Genomic DNA, 14,146 nt, shown 5'->3' on the forward strand with positions numbered 1-14,146 from the left:
CCTGTGCATTCACTACAGAGCCACTATATTGCAAGTGGACATTACCTGAGTTAAACTGAAAAATCTGTCATACAAGTCATCTGAGACTACAGGATTTTGTCCATTCACATCTGCACTCAAGTAACTTTCTGTGATCTAGTCTGGCATTTACACACAGAGAGAGATTACACGATCTGAGATATATGGACAGAAGTGGCTCACGACCTGCAGATCTCCCCTGAATTCTGTGGCGGTTAAAGTTAACATCAACACATCACTGGGCAGCTCAGAGAGAGCTCTCTGCAGGTTTAGGTTCCATAGGGGAAAAGGAAGCTGAGAATGTGTGGGCGCATGGGTCATGCCTGATTCCAGGACACACATACTCCATCCAACTTGTTGTCTGGCTCTGATGAGTTTCACAGACTGTATTAACTCTTCTGTGGTCCCCTCAGCAGTGCAGAACTCCCCCTTTAATAAGAATGGGGGAACAGCTGTAGCCATTGGGACCATGCTGGCAGGGAGCTGGGAGAGGGGCTTTGGTTCCTAAAGCCACTCATGTTGAAGCACAAAGCCGTGATGTGGATGCCACTGGTCTCCTGTGGGATCATATGGACAACGGGGACTGGTAAGGTGTGGGAGACCTTGGAACCCAGTGGAATTTTCCTCCTCCTGTACGTTTTACTCCAGGAGGAGCTTTCTGGGCCAGTTATAATGGCACAACTATGCAGTGGTCAAGAAGATAAGGATATAAACAGCCTCAACTGCCTCTAACTTCAAGGTTAAACCTCTCTAGAGCCTGGAAGTGAGCAGGCGGGCAATGGGCTGTCCTGACAGGTGCCTCACTAGATGCCAGCAGACGTTCCCCACCCTTGGGTGCCCCTGGGCTGCAACGACTCGCTTAGCAGCGTCATCGGTGGGGACTGTCAGCAGCAGCCCCGCCAATGGGCGGTATATGCCGGGGACCGCCCACCCCCCACTATACTGCGCGGCTCGGGCAGGGGACGCCACGTGACACCCTCTCCCCCCCCCCCCGCGCGCCTCGGGGCACATCCTTCCTCCCATTGATACACTGTAGCGAGCCGGAACGTCCCGAGCCCTGCCAGGCAGCCTCAGTCGATCGCCGAACGGCGGCTCGGGCGGCTGGGCTGAGGCCGGGTGGATCGCGCGGCATTCGGCTAGCGCGCCGGGCGGGAGGCGCGGCGCGGCGCGGCGGCGGCGGCTGTGGGGCGGTCGGTCGGTGTCTCTCGGCGCTGCGGTTGCTGCCGGCTTCCCGCGAGTCCCCTGCCCGCGCCCCCGGCCGCCATGGCGGAGCCGGCGGACAAGCTGTACCGGGCCGAGTACGCCAAGAGCGGCCGGGCCTCGTGCAAGAAATGCGGGGAGAGCATCGCCAAGGACTCGCTGCGCCTGGCCATCATGGTGCAGGTACCGCGTGGGCACGGGAGCCGGCCCCGCCCACGGGCCCCGCGGCTGCCGCGCCGCCTTCCTTGCAACCCCCGGGGGCTGTGCGGAGCGGCCCCGGCCGCTAGGCCGGCGGCCACGTGTTGCTTTCAGCCGGTGGCCTGGGCCAAGTGTCCGCTCCATGCTTTCCCCTCTGGCAGCGCCGGTTGCAAAGCGGCCCGGGTGCGGCACGCGCCGTGCTAGCGCAGCTCTTGGCGGCACGCGTTTGGTTTCGCGGCGCGGCGCTGCTGCAGCCCCCGGGTGGCCCTCCCCGGCACGGCGCTGTGCAGCTCTGGCAGCGGGGATGGGGGTGGCTAGATTTGTGCAGGTTCTGAGTCCGTTCGCCCCGACTTGTCCTCAGACATCATTGTGGCAGGGATTTGTGCCCAGGGGCCAGATGGCGTCTCCCTGGGATTTTGGGGGGGCGCTGGAGAGAATTTGGACTCGAATCTGAAGGAGTTGCGGCAGGGTGGTGTTTGCTCAAGTGCTGGGAGTCGGTAGCGTGTGTGTGGGCCTGCTTTTGCAAGCTAGCTTCAGTTTAGCTTAGGAACACACATGCTCCTAAGAAGGGGACGTTGATGTGGTATGTGATCTTGCACATCAGACAGAAAATATGACTTGATCGCCCACTACCCTTACTAGGGTGCATTCGAAGTGCATCGGCTGAAATGAGCAAGAATGCGATATGAAAGGCAGACAACTTATCAAAATCTCGCAAATTATTGCGTTGTCACAGCTTTATCTTGCTGTGGTTGTTTGATGGAAGAACACAAGGAAAATCTTAAATTATGTTCTAGATGGCTTCCATTTTAATTTCATCGTCCTGTTTGTTTGAATTTAATTACTTGAATTGAATTTGTTAGCAGATTTCGCAGGAAGATGCGATTTATTGAGTTGGGGGAAAGCAATAGAAATTCTATTCCTTGTTCTCACAGTCCATGTGATCCTAGACTCTAACTGTTCATTAACTTCCTGACTGGGGAATATTTGTCCTTTTCTCTTCACTATATTGTTTTGTGAGTTGCTTATCATTTGCTGAACACATTACAATGCTGTTTACCTCAGTCTGCAGCTTGGAGACCTTTATGTGGAGATAAATGGTTGCATAGGGGGAGGGCTGGAAATCAAAACGATGCATTCAGTTGACGTGTAAGCTCAGTCTCCATTATTGCTGAAGAGCTGTGGAGGCTTTTTCACTTACATTCTTTAGTTTTCCTGGGCAGCTTAATGTGTGTGTTTGACAATGCTATTTGTTACTGGCCTAAATCTTCCCTCCTGTCTGATAATCTGTAGATGAGTTTAACCTATTTATAGTGGCAACTTGCATGCCCCCCTTCCCCCTCGATCTCTGCATTTTTAATGAAGTCTGCATCACCACCCTAGCAGTGCATTCTCACACCTTGCTCTGCTTTTCCCCACGGTCTGATGAAAAGTGTGTTCGATTGTGTTTGATTAGTGTGGTTTAAAAAAACGACAACAAATCTGTAACTAGCCTTTCATCTCAGACCCTGTCTGTATTTTTAAACATAACCATGTTTAAATACGGCTTGCCCTCAGCTGCCTTATAGAATATTGCTTCTCACTTGTCTGGAAAGAAAAGAAACCTGTTGGGTAAATAAGTGTTAGCTTAGGGCTTCTAGCCTAAGACTTTTTTTCTTGAAATTTCCCACCATTACCACCTCGAGTGCAGTTCTGCTTCTACTAGCAACAGTGTAGTGCAAGCATAGGCCCAGTACTAGTATTCTAAACTAGTTTAGTCCTGCTTGGAGGAGTTTAGTGGTGATGAAAACACTAGTGGCAGCTGATGCCTTGTCTACTGGTGGTAACAACGGTGGGAAATAGTAAGGCGAAAAGGCTAGTACAGACAGACTTGGGAATTTACCAAAGTTAAAATAGTTATGACTCCTCATGACTTTTTTCAGTCCACACAGGCAGGAGGTATACATATTATTAGGGCTGTCAAGCGATTAAAAAAATTAATCGCGATTAATCGCACTGTTAAACAACAATAGAATACCATTTATTTTAAATATTTTTGGATGTTTACTACATTTTCAAATATATTAATTACAACACAGAATACAAAGTGTACAGTGCTCACTTTATATTTATTTTTGATTCTAAATATTTGCACTGTAAAAAACAAAAAATGATTTTTCAGTTCACCTCATACAAGTACTGTAGTGCAATCTCTTTATCATGAAAGTTGAACTTACAAATGTAGAATTATGTACAAAAAACCCTGCATTCAAAAATAAAACAATGTAAAACTTTAGAGCATAAAAGTCCACTCAGTCCTACTTCTTGGTCAGCCAATCACTCAGACAAACAAAGTTGGTTACAATTTGTAGGAGATAATGTTGCCTGCTTGTTTACAGTGTCACCTGAAAGTGAGAAAAGGCGTTCACATGGCACTGTTGTAGCTGGCATTGCAAGATATTTATGTGCCAGATGCGCTAAAGATTCATATGTCCCTTGTTGCTTCAACCACCATTCCAGAGGACATGCTGATGATGAGTTCTGCTCGATAATGATCCAAAGCAGTGCAGACTGACGCATGTTCATTTTCATTATCTGAGTCAAATGCCACCAGCAGAAGGTAGATTTTCTTTTTTGGTGGTTTGGATTCGGTAGTTTCCGCATCAAAGTGTTGCTCTTTTAAGACTTCTAAAAGCATGCTTCACACCTTGTCCCTCTCCGATTTTGGACAGCACTTCAGATTCTTAAACCTTGGGGTCGAGTGCTGTAGCTATTTTTAGAAATCTCAGATTGGTACCTTCTTTGCGTTTTGTCAAATCTGCTGTGAAAGTGTTCTTAAAATGAACATGTGCTGGGTCATCATCCAAAACTGCTATAACATGAAATATATGCAGAATGCAGGTAAAACAGAGCAGAAGACATACAATTCTCCCCCCCTCCCCCAGGAGTATAATCACAAATTTAATTGACGCATTATTTTTTTAATGAACATCATCAGCATGGAAGCATGTCTCCTGGAATGGTGGCCGAAGCATGAAGGGGTATACGAATGTTTAGCATATCTGGCATGTAAATACCTTGTAATACTGGCTACAAAAGTGCCATGCAAATGCCTATTCTCACTTTCAGCTGACATTGTAAATAAGAAGTGGGCAGCAGTATCTCCCATCAGTGTAAACAAACTTGTATGTCTTAGCAATTGGCAGAATGAGAAGTAGGATTGAGTGGACTTGTAGGCTCTAAAGTTTTACACTGTTTTGTTTTTGAGTGTAGTTATGTAACCAAAAAAAAAATCTGTATTTGTAAGTTACACTTTCACAATAAAGAGATTGCACTTGAGTACTTGTATGAGGTGAATTGAAAAATACTATTTCTTTTATCATTTTTACAGTGCATATATTTGTAATCAAAGATAATATAAAGTGAGCACTGTACACTTTGTATTCTGTGTTGTAATTGAAATCATTATTGAAAATGTAGAAAAACATCCAACAATATTTAATACATTTTAATTGATATTCTATTGTTATAAGTACGATTAATTGCTATTAATTTTTTTGAATTAACTGCGATTAATTGACAGCCCCACATATTATATCATAGTTTGGCCACATCCATGATTAAACCTGGTTATTTTTGTCGCATAGAGATATTTTATTCTTCTTTTCTTGGAATGAACACATTCCTAAATGGCTCTTCATTATTGTTTTTCCTTGATACCAAGTGCTATCTGTAGGCTTGGATAAGGCTGCCTTCTGGAATTAATACTGTGTAATGTGCACAGTTAAGTTTCATATTAGAATATTATTGAAATTTGGAGGTCTTTTCCAGGGTACTAATAGGACTCTTTCAGTCTTTTTGAGAGCGAGGAGGAGGAAGTGGGGATAGGATTAAACTAGACTTAATTAATTTGACATTTTTGCACTATGGAACAAATACATCAGACTTTTGTATTCTGGCCTCAGCCACTAGAGCATCTAGATAACTTATAGTAGTTGGAATTTACAGTAAAACCTTACTAATCGGGACACTGGATAATTCACAGACAAATTAGTATTCTCCCTTCACGCCTCAGCAGAGATTTAATAATGCCATAGCAAAGTCTCAGTCTTAGTAATTAAGACTTGTGTTTTACAGAACACTCACTGGTGTGTTCTAGAGTATTGCAAATAATTAGAACTAAACTGCAATTATCAGATTACATTAACTTTATTTTGTAAAGGACTGTCCTCTTAAATTTATTTGCTTAGTTGGTATGGGCTTTGTCAAACTCCCACTAAAGTCAAGGGAAAGAGTCCTGTTGACTTCAGTGGAACTTGGATCAGGCAAAATCCATTAATTCATATTAGGCTTCTAATCATTAGTGGGAGTTGATGAGGTTCTACCATATTTGAGGATCTTAGATTATGAACACTATTGTTCATAATAACTCTGAGGTAGAGTGTTATTCCCATTTTGCAGATGAGGAAACTGAGGCACAAAGGATGAGGGTAAGTGACAGGCGGGCCAGGGGGCCATGGCCCTCCCACTTTTTGAAAGTGGATGGACCAGGCCTGTCCATTTTTCACCATGGGACCCCACCCCCTTCCCCAACTCTACCCCCCGAGGGCGCCCAGGCAGTTGTGGGGAGCCGCGCAGACACTCCACCTGCCTGGGATGTGGGGGGCTTGAGAGCAGCCCCCGACCCGTGTTCCCGCCCCCCAGGCTCCCTACCCAGGGCAGGTGGAGGGTCCGTGCTGGCTCCCCACACCTGAGTGGCTGCGCAGCTCTTACCATGACTGGGCTGCAGCTCCAAGGCCCCATCCCTCGGCCTGACTAAGACCTATACGGGTAGTTGTGAGGAACCTGGGTCCCTCCACCTGCCCTGGGCGGCTGGCTGAGGGGTGAGGCCTCCAGGGGAAGAGGGGGTGGGGCCTCTGGGGGAAGAGAATTGGCCTTGAGGGGGGTGGGGCCTCTGCCCCCCCCCCCCTTTTGGGAAGGCTCCGCCACCCCGGTAAGTGATTTATCCAAGGTGTTGCAGCAGGCCAGTGGTATTGCTGGGAATAGAACCCAAGAGTCAGCTGCTAGACTCAGACCCCCATGCTTCTGCTGGAAAAACAGTGGTAGAAAAGGCTGAAAAGGTTCCAAGAGGCTTTTGGCCACCCAAGGCGGCAGAAGTCGGTCAGATTTGGCATGTTTTGCCAAAATACAGAGAGGTAGGAAAGGCCTGGTATGAAAAGCACCATGATGAAAAGGCAGCTGTTTGCTTTGTAACTTGCAGGACATTTTAAAAATCATTCTGATTATATATTTTTTTGGAACATGTACTGTTACACTGTGCAGCTTTCTTGGCTCTCACAGACCCATTATGGAGAGAGGCCTAATTTCTGTTGCTGAGGCCACGCCTTTGCTTCAACTAAGTAAGGTTACATTCCAGAGTTGAGCACTTCACAAATTCCTCAATAGGAGACATTTCAGATAAGTGCCAACTATTCTGGCTATTGCTAGTGTGATTGCATTCTGATCCAATGGAAGTAGCACAATAAGGAGATCTCTTCTCATTAGGGCATTGCTTGAAAAATCTGTCCTACACCCACTAGCCTGAGGACTGAGCCTATTAGCCACTGTGAGAAATACTTGCAGCCTTCTCCCGCTTCCCAAGAGGCACCGATACACTTCAAGTTGTTTCCATTAGATATGCATATCTTTTTTTGGTCCCATAGTAGGGATGTTTGTATTTATTTAGTTCTGTAAAATACAAAACCTCAATTTATTAAACTTTCTTTGCATTTTTTCTTCCTTCCTTTCCCCTTCACTCCTCTTCTTTCACTCCTAACACAATAGAGCTTGGTATCTTTTCCACCATCTCTTTTGATGTTTGCTCTGTTTCCTCTCTTGCCCCCAATTTATAGCATTCCTTTCTCATTTTCTGCCATTGTTTGATGTACTCCCTACTTCCTCCATGTTCTTTTTCAATCTTTCCCGCTTCCCCATGCTCTTATTCTCCCCACTGTACTCTCAGCTTCCTACCATATGCATGTAACTTGTTCACCGGCGCTCATTCAGCTCCCCCTCCTGCAGCAAAAGGTTCCTGCTTCCCCTTCAGTAAAACAATGATTAGAGCCCTGCTCCTCAGCAGCTCTTCCAGGGTCCCATCTCCTTCACAGCTCCCCAGCCTGGGCATCTTCTGGTTCCTACACTTGTAGGGTCCCTGCTCCTGAGCAGCCCCATATTTTCCTTCCTAGCTCTTCCATCAGCCTGGGAGGGAGGCAGGCATTTATGCTGCTCTGTGCCTATGCAGCCTGGTCAGGTGCCCCATCTAGAACTTGCACCCTGGACCAAGTGAGCTTTTTATCCTGTGCATTAGAGCGGTGCTACAATAGGAACTTTTGTGGTTCATTCAAGAAGGGCTGCATTGAGGTGGGGTGTGCAACGAGCCCTAAGATTTCATTTCCCTTCATCTTCAGAATGGAAACTGCATATAACTCTGTGCTTCAGTCTGATCCCACCTGTGATTAGATCACACTTGTGACATCTCCAGATGTTATGCAAATCCTCAGTGTATCATATGAGACGTGCCCGTTACTTAGCTTTCCCTTCCTGCGGAAGGGAACAGTCTGAGTGAGAAATGAAAGGAATTTAGGGAGGAGAACCAAGTCAATATCAGCATCAGCACTTCTGCCATTGCAAGAAGTTCCTTAACATCCTAAACAACCTTAACAGCACAGAATCTTAATTGCACATCCCATCCACAAATAGCAGCTCCAGAGCACTACACCTCTTACCAACCTGATACAGGTTAGTTCACAGGCCTAGAAAACATGAATTATGAGGGAAGATTGAAAAAATTGGGTTTATTTAGTCTGGAGAAGAGAAGACTGAGAGGAACATAGCAGTTTTCAAGTACATAAAAGGTTGTTACAAGGAGGAGTGAGGTAAACTGTTCTTGTTAACCTCTGAGGATAGGACAAGAAGCAATGGACTTAAATAGCAGCAAGGTTGGTTTCGGCTGGACATTAGGAAAAACTTCCTAACTGTCAGAGTGGTTAAGCACTGGAATAAATTGCCTAGGGAGGTTGTGGAGTCTCAGTCACTGGAGATTTTTAAGAGAAGGTTAGACAAACTCCTGTCAGGGATGATCTAGGATAATACTTAGTCCTGCCATGAGTGCAGGGGACTGGACTAGATGTCCTCGCGAGGTCCCTTCCAGTCCTATAATTCTGATCCCTAACTCCCCTACAGAAGCACTCACTGACTCATGGACTCCTACAGTGGTTCCTTAGAGGACCTCCTGTTTAAGCACTGACCTGGCCTGACCCTGCTTGGCAATCAGACAGTTTGTCTGGCTGAAAGTAAGAGAGACAGAACAGCTGATTAAGAAAAAAAAATCCACAGTGACTATAATATGACTGCTATGGATGATATAAAATAGTGACATCAAGAAGAGAGCTCTATGTCCCCTGTAGAGATGGGAGGGGAATTCACTACTTTTAATGCGAGGAGGGAGTTGTGTAGAACAAGTGGAAAGAGGGAACAGAGTCTGTTTGATGATGAAGACAGGGACAATGGGAGTCAGGAGTCCTAGGTTCTATTCCTGACTCTACCACTAATTCACCATGTAGCTTTAACTTCGGCGCCCCAAGAGGAAAACAGTGGCTCTTCTTTACTATACCGGTTCTGCGACATCTGTAAAAGGGTAATGAAACACATTCTCTCCCCCCCCCCCACCCCCCTCCACACATACAGCATGAAAAGTCCTACGGACAGTAAATGCAAAGCATTACTGAGCAGATATTGATGTGTAGTCTTAGCTTTAATTTCCAATTAAAACCATAATGTTTGCAGAGGAATGAGACACGGTGCTTCTCAGATGTAAACCTTTCAAGTTCGGGATTACCTCCCAAAGATCACATGTCCATTTTGCATATTAAAAAGCAACGGGCACCATTACCTAAAAGTGAGAGATCACACTCTCCCCTTCCTGAGGCTGCAAATATTGCCAAAGCATCCTCTTCAGTACTTAGCAGGGGGCCCTACCGTGCTTAACAGTGCTGCTCTGGCAGAGTGTGGGGTAAAACCAAAGGGCTCTGAGATGGAGCCCTCTTTTTCAAATGCAAAATAATTCTGGGAGTGAAGGAGTGATATAAGGGAGCTGTGTTGAAACCTCAAGGCACCCCTGGAAAAAGGAAAAGCTTCACACCAGTCAGTGACAATCTGAAGTATACTTCTTATCTGAATACACTGTATGCATACAAAGTACTCCCCATTCACCTACCCCTGCACCCAATTAACCTGCTAAGAAGCTTGGAAAAACAGGACCCTCAGTCACTTTATGGGCCCTTATGCAGTTAAGGCCGGTTGTAACCTCCCAGCTAAAATTAAGATCTCCCTGTTCATAGAGAGCTTGTTTTCAGATGGCTCTGCTGAACACTCCCCCAGGTGCTGTTTCTCACTCAGAATGGTGCAATCATGATTCTGTCAATGTGTTGTTTTGAGTAATGTGGGAAAGGGAAGAAAGAAGATTAAGAACTAGTTGTAACATGGGTGAAGTTCTCCCTCTGTGAAGCCCCCTTGTGACCCTGCTCTTAGCTTAGGTCAGTGGTATTAGTGGTACTGCCATAGGATTCTGAATTCTTGTGCCTTGTCCTAAATCCCTGCATGTGATTAGAAAGAAAGTGACTTTTTTCCTTTTGGTTATATCTGAATTTTCTCACCTCATCCTAATGTTGCTTTCTTCCTAGTCACCCATGTTCGATGGTAAAGTCCCCCACTGGCATCATTATACTTGTTTCTGGAAGCGGGCCCGACTCGTGTCCCATGCAGATGTTGATGGCTTCCCTGAGCTCCGATGGGAAGATCAGGAGAAAATCAAAAAAGCAATTGAAACTGGAGGAGTCGCAGCAGGTAAGTAAAGCAAAAGTGATGTTTACGGAGATTCAAGATGCCATGTCCATTTAGAACCATCCTATTTATACTTGAAAGGATGTGATTATGGGTACTGGGTTTTTTGCTCACTGGCTGTGATGTCCCTTCAGATGGAGAAATCAGAACAATCCCTGGAACTTTCCTGATTCTCGATAGTGACTAGGAGACTGTGTATACTGAACCCTGTGAAATAGTTAGAAACAGTCTAAAAAGCAAGGACACTGCATCACTAAATATACTTTATTCACTTACTTGACTAGTGTAGTTTAGCTTCAATTAGCTGGTACTAGTAAATGATCTGTAATACACTATGGAAAAGTAGTGATGTCTTAGTAACCTGAGACCTACTGTGAAATCGTCACACCTACCAATATATCAGCTCCAGAAAACATTAGTAAGGATTGTATAAGCACTGTATTAAGTGTTCAGTGCAATTAACTAAATGGTCAGGGAAATGATCAGATCCAGATTGGAAGTGGTTGGGTATGTATAGGGTTCCTAGGTGATACAGTAATACAAATAATTAATAATAGAGCAGACTGAAGCCATCAATGTCCGTACAACACAGGAATTGTGGGAGGTTTGTAGGTTGAAGTCAGCCTCTCTGGCATGTAACATCATATCAAAGAAATGCATCTTGTATATGAAAAGGAGAGTTCTGTTTGAGGTGTGGCTATTTGGTTGACTCCAGTTCTGGTCAGGTCTTCAATAGCAATATTTATTTTATTTTATTTTATTTTATTTTATTTTATTTTATACTACTTCTAGAACAGACAGACAATGAAGCAGTGAATTTGCACTGTGGTTCTTTTGGGTAATGTTGATCACTAATTTGGCTCCCCGACCACTGAGGTCTGAGTATAACTGTTCTAAAATATACAGTTACATAAGCAGACTTCCACAGTTCCTCCTTGCACACGTACAGAACACTTGACTTTTCCCAAGTGCTTTTTAAACATTAACTGGTTAATCCTCACAGTATGAATGTGAGCTATAGTTAAGCCATATCCCTCTTGACATATGGGGATACTGAAGCACAAAGGTGGTGATTTACCTCAGAGCAGCATATCAGCTCAGTGACAGAGCTGGAATTAGAGCTAGAGTCCTCACTTTACTCCTTTGGCAGGTCAGGCTTGTGTTCTTCAGAGTAGAAAGTTCATCTCTCATAGGGGTTGTTTTGTAAATGTGAAGTTGCAGGGACTAGTGTTGTTGCAGCATTATATGCTTCTTGACAAGTGCAGGTGCGAGACTAAGATTGTCTTCCCCAGTAGTGAAGCCTGAGGTATAGGTGAGTAACGTTCGAAGTTTATTATGAGTCTGCAGAGTTCCTAACGCTTCCTGTAGAATTCTGAATTGCAGAGAGAGTGTTGTGGGTTTTGTAAAAAGCGACAAAGAGTCCTGTGGCACCTTATAGACTAACAGACGTATTGGAGCATGAGCTTTCGTGGGCGAATACCTACTTTGTCAGATGCATGTAGTCCACTACATGCATCTGATGAAGTGGGTATTCGCCCACGAAAGCTCATGCTCCAATATGTCTGTTAGCCTGTAAGGTGCCACAGGACTCTTTGTCGCTTTTTACAGATCCAGATTAACACGGCTGCCCCTCTCATACTTGTGGGTTTTGTCACTGTACTTATTTCTCTAAATGTACTGGGCTGTGGCTGATTTGGCTTTGTTTCACAGCTAGTCTCTCACTATGTTTGTGCTGATTTTGGGGGGATGATAAACAGTTGGGGAGACTTTTTTTTAAGCAATAAAATGTACTTTAGAAGTTTAATAGTGTTTTTGCCTCTGTTCTCCAGGTAAAGGGACTGACCAGGAGGGAGGTGGCAAGGCTGAGAAGAGTTTAAATGACTTCGCTGCAGAATATGCCAAGTCTAACAGAAGTACCTGCAAAGGTTGTGAACAGAAAATAGAAAAGGTAGAGACACGCAGCTATTGGGTTTTTTTCCCTTCCAGTCCAGGGCAACACAGTTAATTCCATGAGTTCTGAACTATTGTTCTTTCTGTTGTTCTCCTTTTATATTATGGGTTTAAAAGTTGCATTACTTTCTCAGAAGAAATGCTCTGTTCTGAACAATTTGTCAACCCAAAGCTCTTCCATGCAGTAAGGTCTCAAATGTGACCTCTTCAGAGCCTGGGATTTAGACCTGCTGACTCTTCCTTCTGTAAAGGAAAGAAAGCATTTAATTGGTCCAGGCATTGGAGCTGATTGGCAGATTACTGCTGGTGTTCCTGCAGAGGAATAGTCTGGAGAGAAGCTTTGGCGTACTGTAAATGTGTTTTTGTTGAGGAAGGCCAATGGGTACTGCAGCTCTCCACTGACCCATCCCATCACTGTTTTGTAGGGTATGTCCTGTTCGTCCATATACAGGTATTTAAGAAATGCTGGCAAAATAAGATTCTGAACCTGCAAGTACTTGTTAATGTGAATAATCCCACTGATTACTCTTATGCATAAATTTTCACGTGTGTTTGCAGGATTGGAGTCCAAATTTGTTTTTGAAATGAGGATATCTGAGTGATTGTTTTGAATAGTATAGGCTGAACTGTAATTCAGAATACGATCTGGTTAGAAATCAAGCTGACTCTGGGTCAGACTTCATTAGTCCTCACACATTAATTTCTGGAGAACCAAAGTTTTATAATTTAAAATTCCTTGCATGGAGCCTGATCCTGCAGGATTTGCTTGCTTGACCTCTGTATGGCTACTTGCATGAGTAAAGGTTGTTGGATTGGATCCAAAATGTGGTTAGCTATTTTTGAGTTATTACTGAGCAAAAATTACTTGACTGAATTTTATTCTTTGCTCAGACTGGTTATGGGATTTCCCACCATTTTTTTAAGTAGTAGTAAGTATGGCCTGAGACTAAAAGTGAAAAGTTTAACTCAAAAAGGGAATTTTCAGAGTACCGGAAACCAGGGGGATTAGAATGAAAATAAGGATGTAAATTTCAGCATGTGACTGCTAGCAGGCAATTGGTGGAACAGTTTTTGCTACTCCTGCTATTTAAGAAGCATTACTTTCATTATAAAATCACCAACCTATTTCTCTGAATTAACATTCAAGTCCTTCCCAGAGCGGCATCACACCACGCTTGTACTGTTGGTTTTTCTCTGCTTCAGGGCCAGATCAGAATTTCCAAGAAGATGGTGCATCCTGAAAAGCCCCAGCTGGGAATGATAGATAATTGGTACCATCCTGACTGCTTTGTCAGCCACCGAGCAGAACTGGGCTTTCTCCCTGCATTTGGAGCCAGTCAGCTCCAGGGCTTTGGGATGTTGAAAGCAGAAGATAAAGAAGCTCTGAAAAAGCAGCTGCCTGCCATGAAGAGTGAAGGGTATGTGGGGGATGTAAGAGAGCCTGCTGGCTAGAAGATCCATGAAGACACACTGCATGTCTTCACAAATTCCATGTTTTATATAGATAGGACTTTTTAACCTCTGTCATACCATTTATTGTTTGTATAACAGTAGTGCCTAGAGGCCATAATCGGGGATTTAGAGCCCTGTTGCACTAGTGCCTGTGCACAGCTAAAACAAGACCCACCCTTGCCCTTAGGAGCTTGCAATCTAAGTATCTCCCTTGGACATACAGAGAGAATGCAACCAAGCAACCATGACTTTGAAAATTGTCTAATATTTTGTGCCATAAACTAGCAATCATGGGAATGAGTGACAGGGACTGGATCACTTGATGATTACCTGTGTTCTGTTCAATCCCTCTGGGGTACCTGGTATTGCTCACTGTCAGAAGACAGGATACTGGGCTAGATGGACCTTTGGTCTGACCCAGTATGACCGTTCTCATGAGTTCAGTTGTAAAGACTCTGTGCTGCACTGT

The 14,146-nt window shown here is 44.6% G+C and overlaps 1 protein-coding gene across 2 annotated transcripts in view; it reads left to right on the top strand.

Moving 5' to 3' along the window:
• The first annotated feature begins 1,155 nt into the window (after positions 1 to 1,155).
• PARP1 (poly(ADP-ribose) polymerase 1) overlaps positions 1,156 to 14,146 on the top strand; it is a 54,768-nt gene continuing 41,777 nt past the window's right edge. Inside the window, exons 1-5 of one of the 2 annotated variants that reach the window (XM_065590568.1) lie at positions 8,140 to 8,172; positions 8,997 to 9,070; positions 10,116 to 10,278; positions 12,105 to 12,223; positions 13,429 to 13,643. In XM_065590568.1, the coding sequence (XP_065446640.1) occupies positions 10,122 to 10,278; positions 12,105 to 12,223; positions 13,429 to 13,643 (491 nt within the window). In that variant the 5' untranslated portion in view covers positions 8,140 to 8,172; positions 8,997 to 9,070; positions 10,116 to 10,121. Of the gene's footprint in view, positions 1,402 to 8,139; positions 8,173 to 8,996; positions 9,071 to 10,115; positions 10,279 to 12,104; positions 12,224 to 13,428; positions 13,644 to 14,146 lie in introns of those variants that run through there. The other variant, XM_005289565.4, reaches the window with a different exon arrangement.

Source organism: Chrysemys picta, chromosome 3 (assembly GCF_011386835.1).
Source record: "Chrysemys picta bellii isolate R12L10 chromosome 3, ASM1138683v2, whole genome shotgun sequence".
Taxonomy (NCBI): domain Eukaryota; kingdom Metazoa; phylum Chordata; order Testudines; family Emydidae; genus Chrysemys; species Chrysemys picta.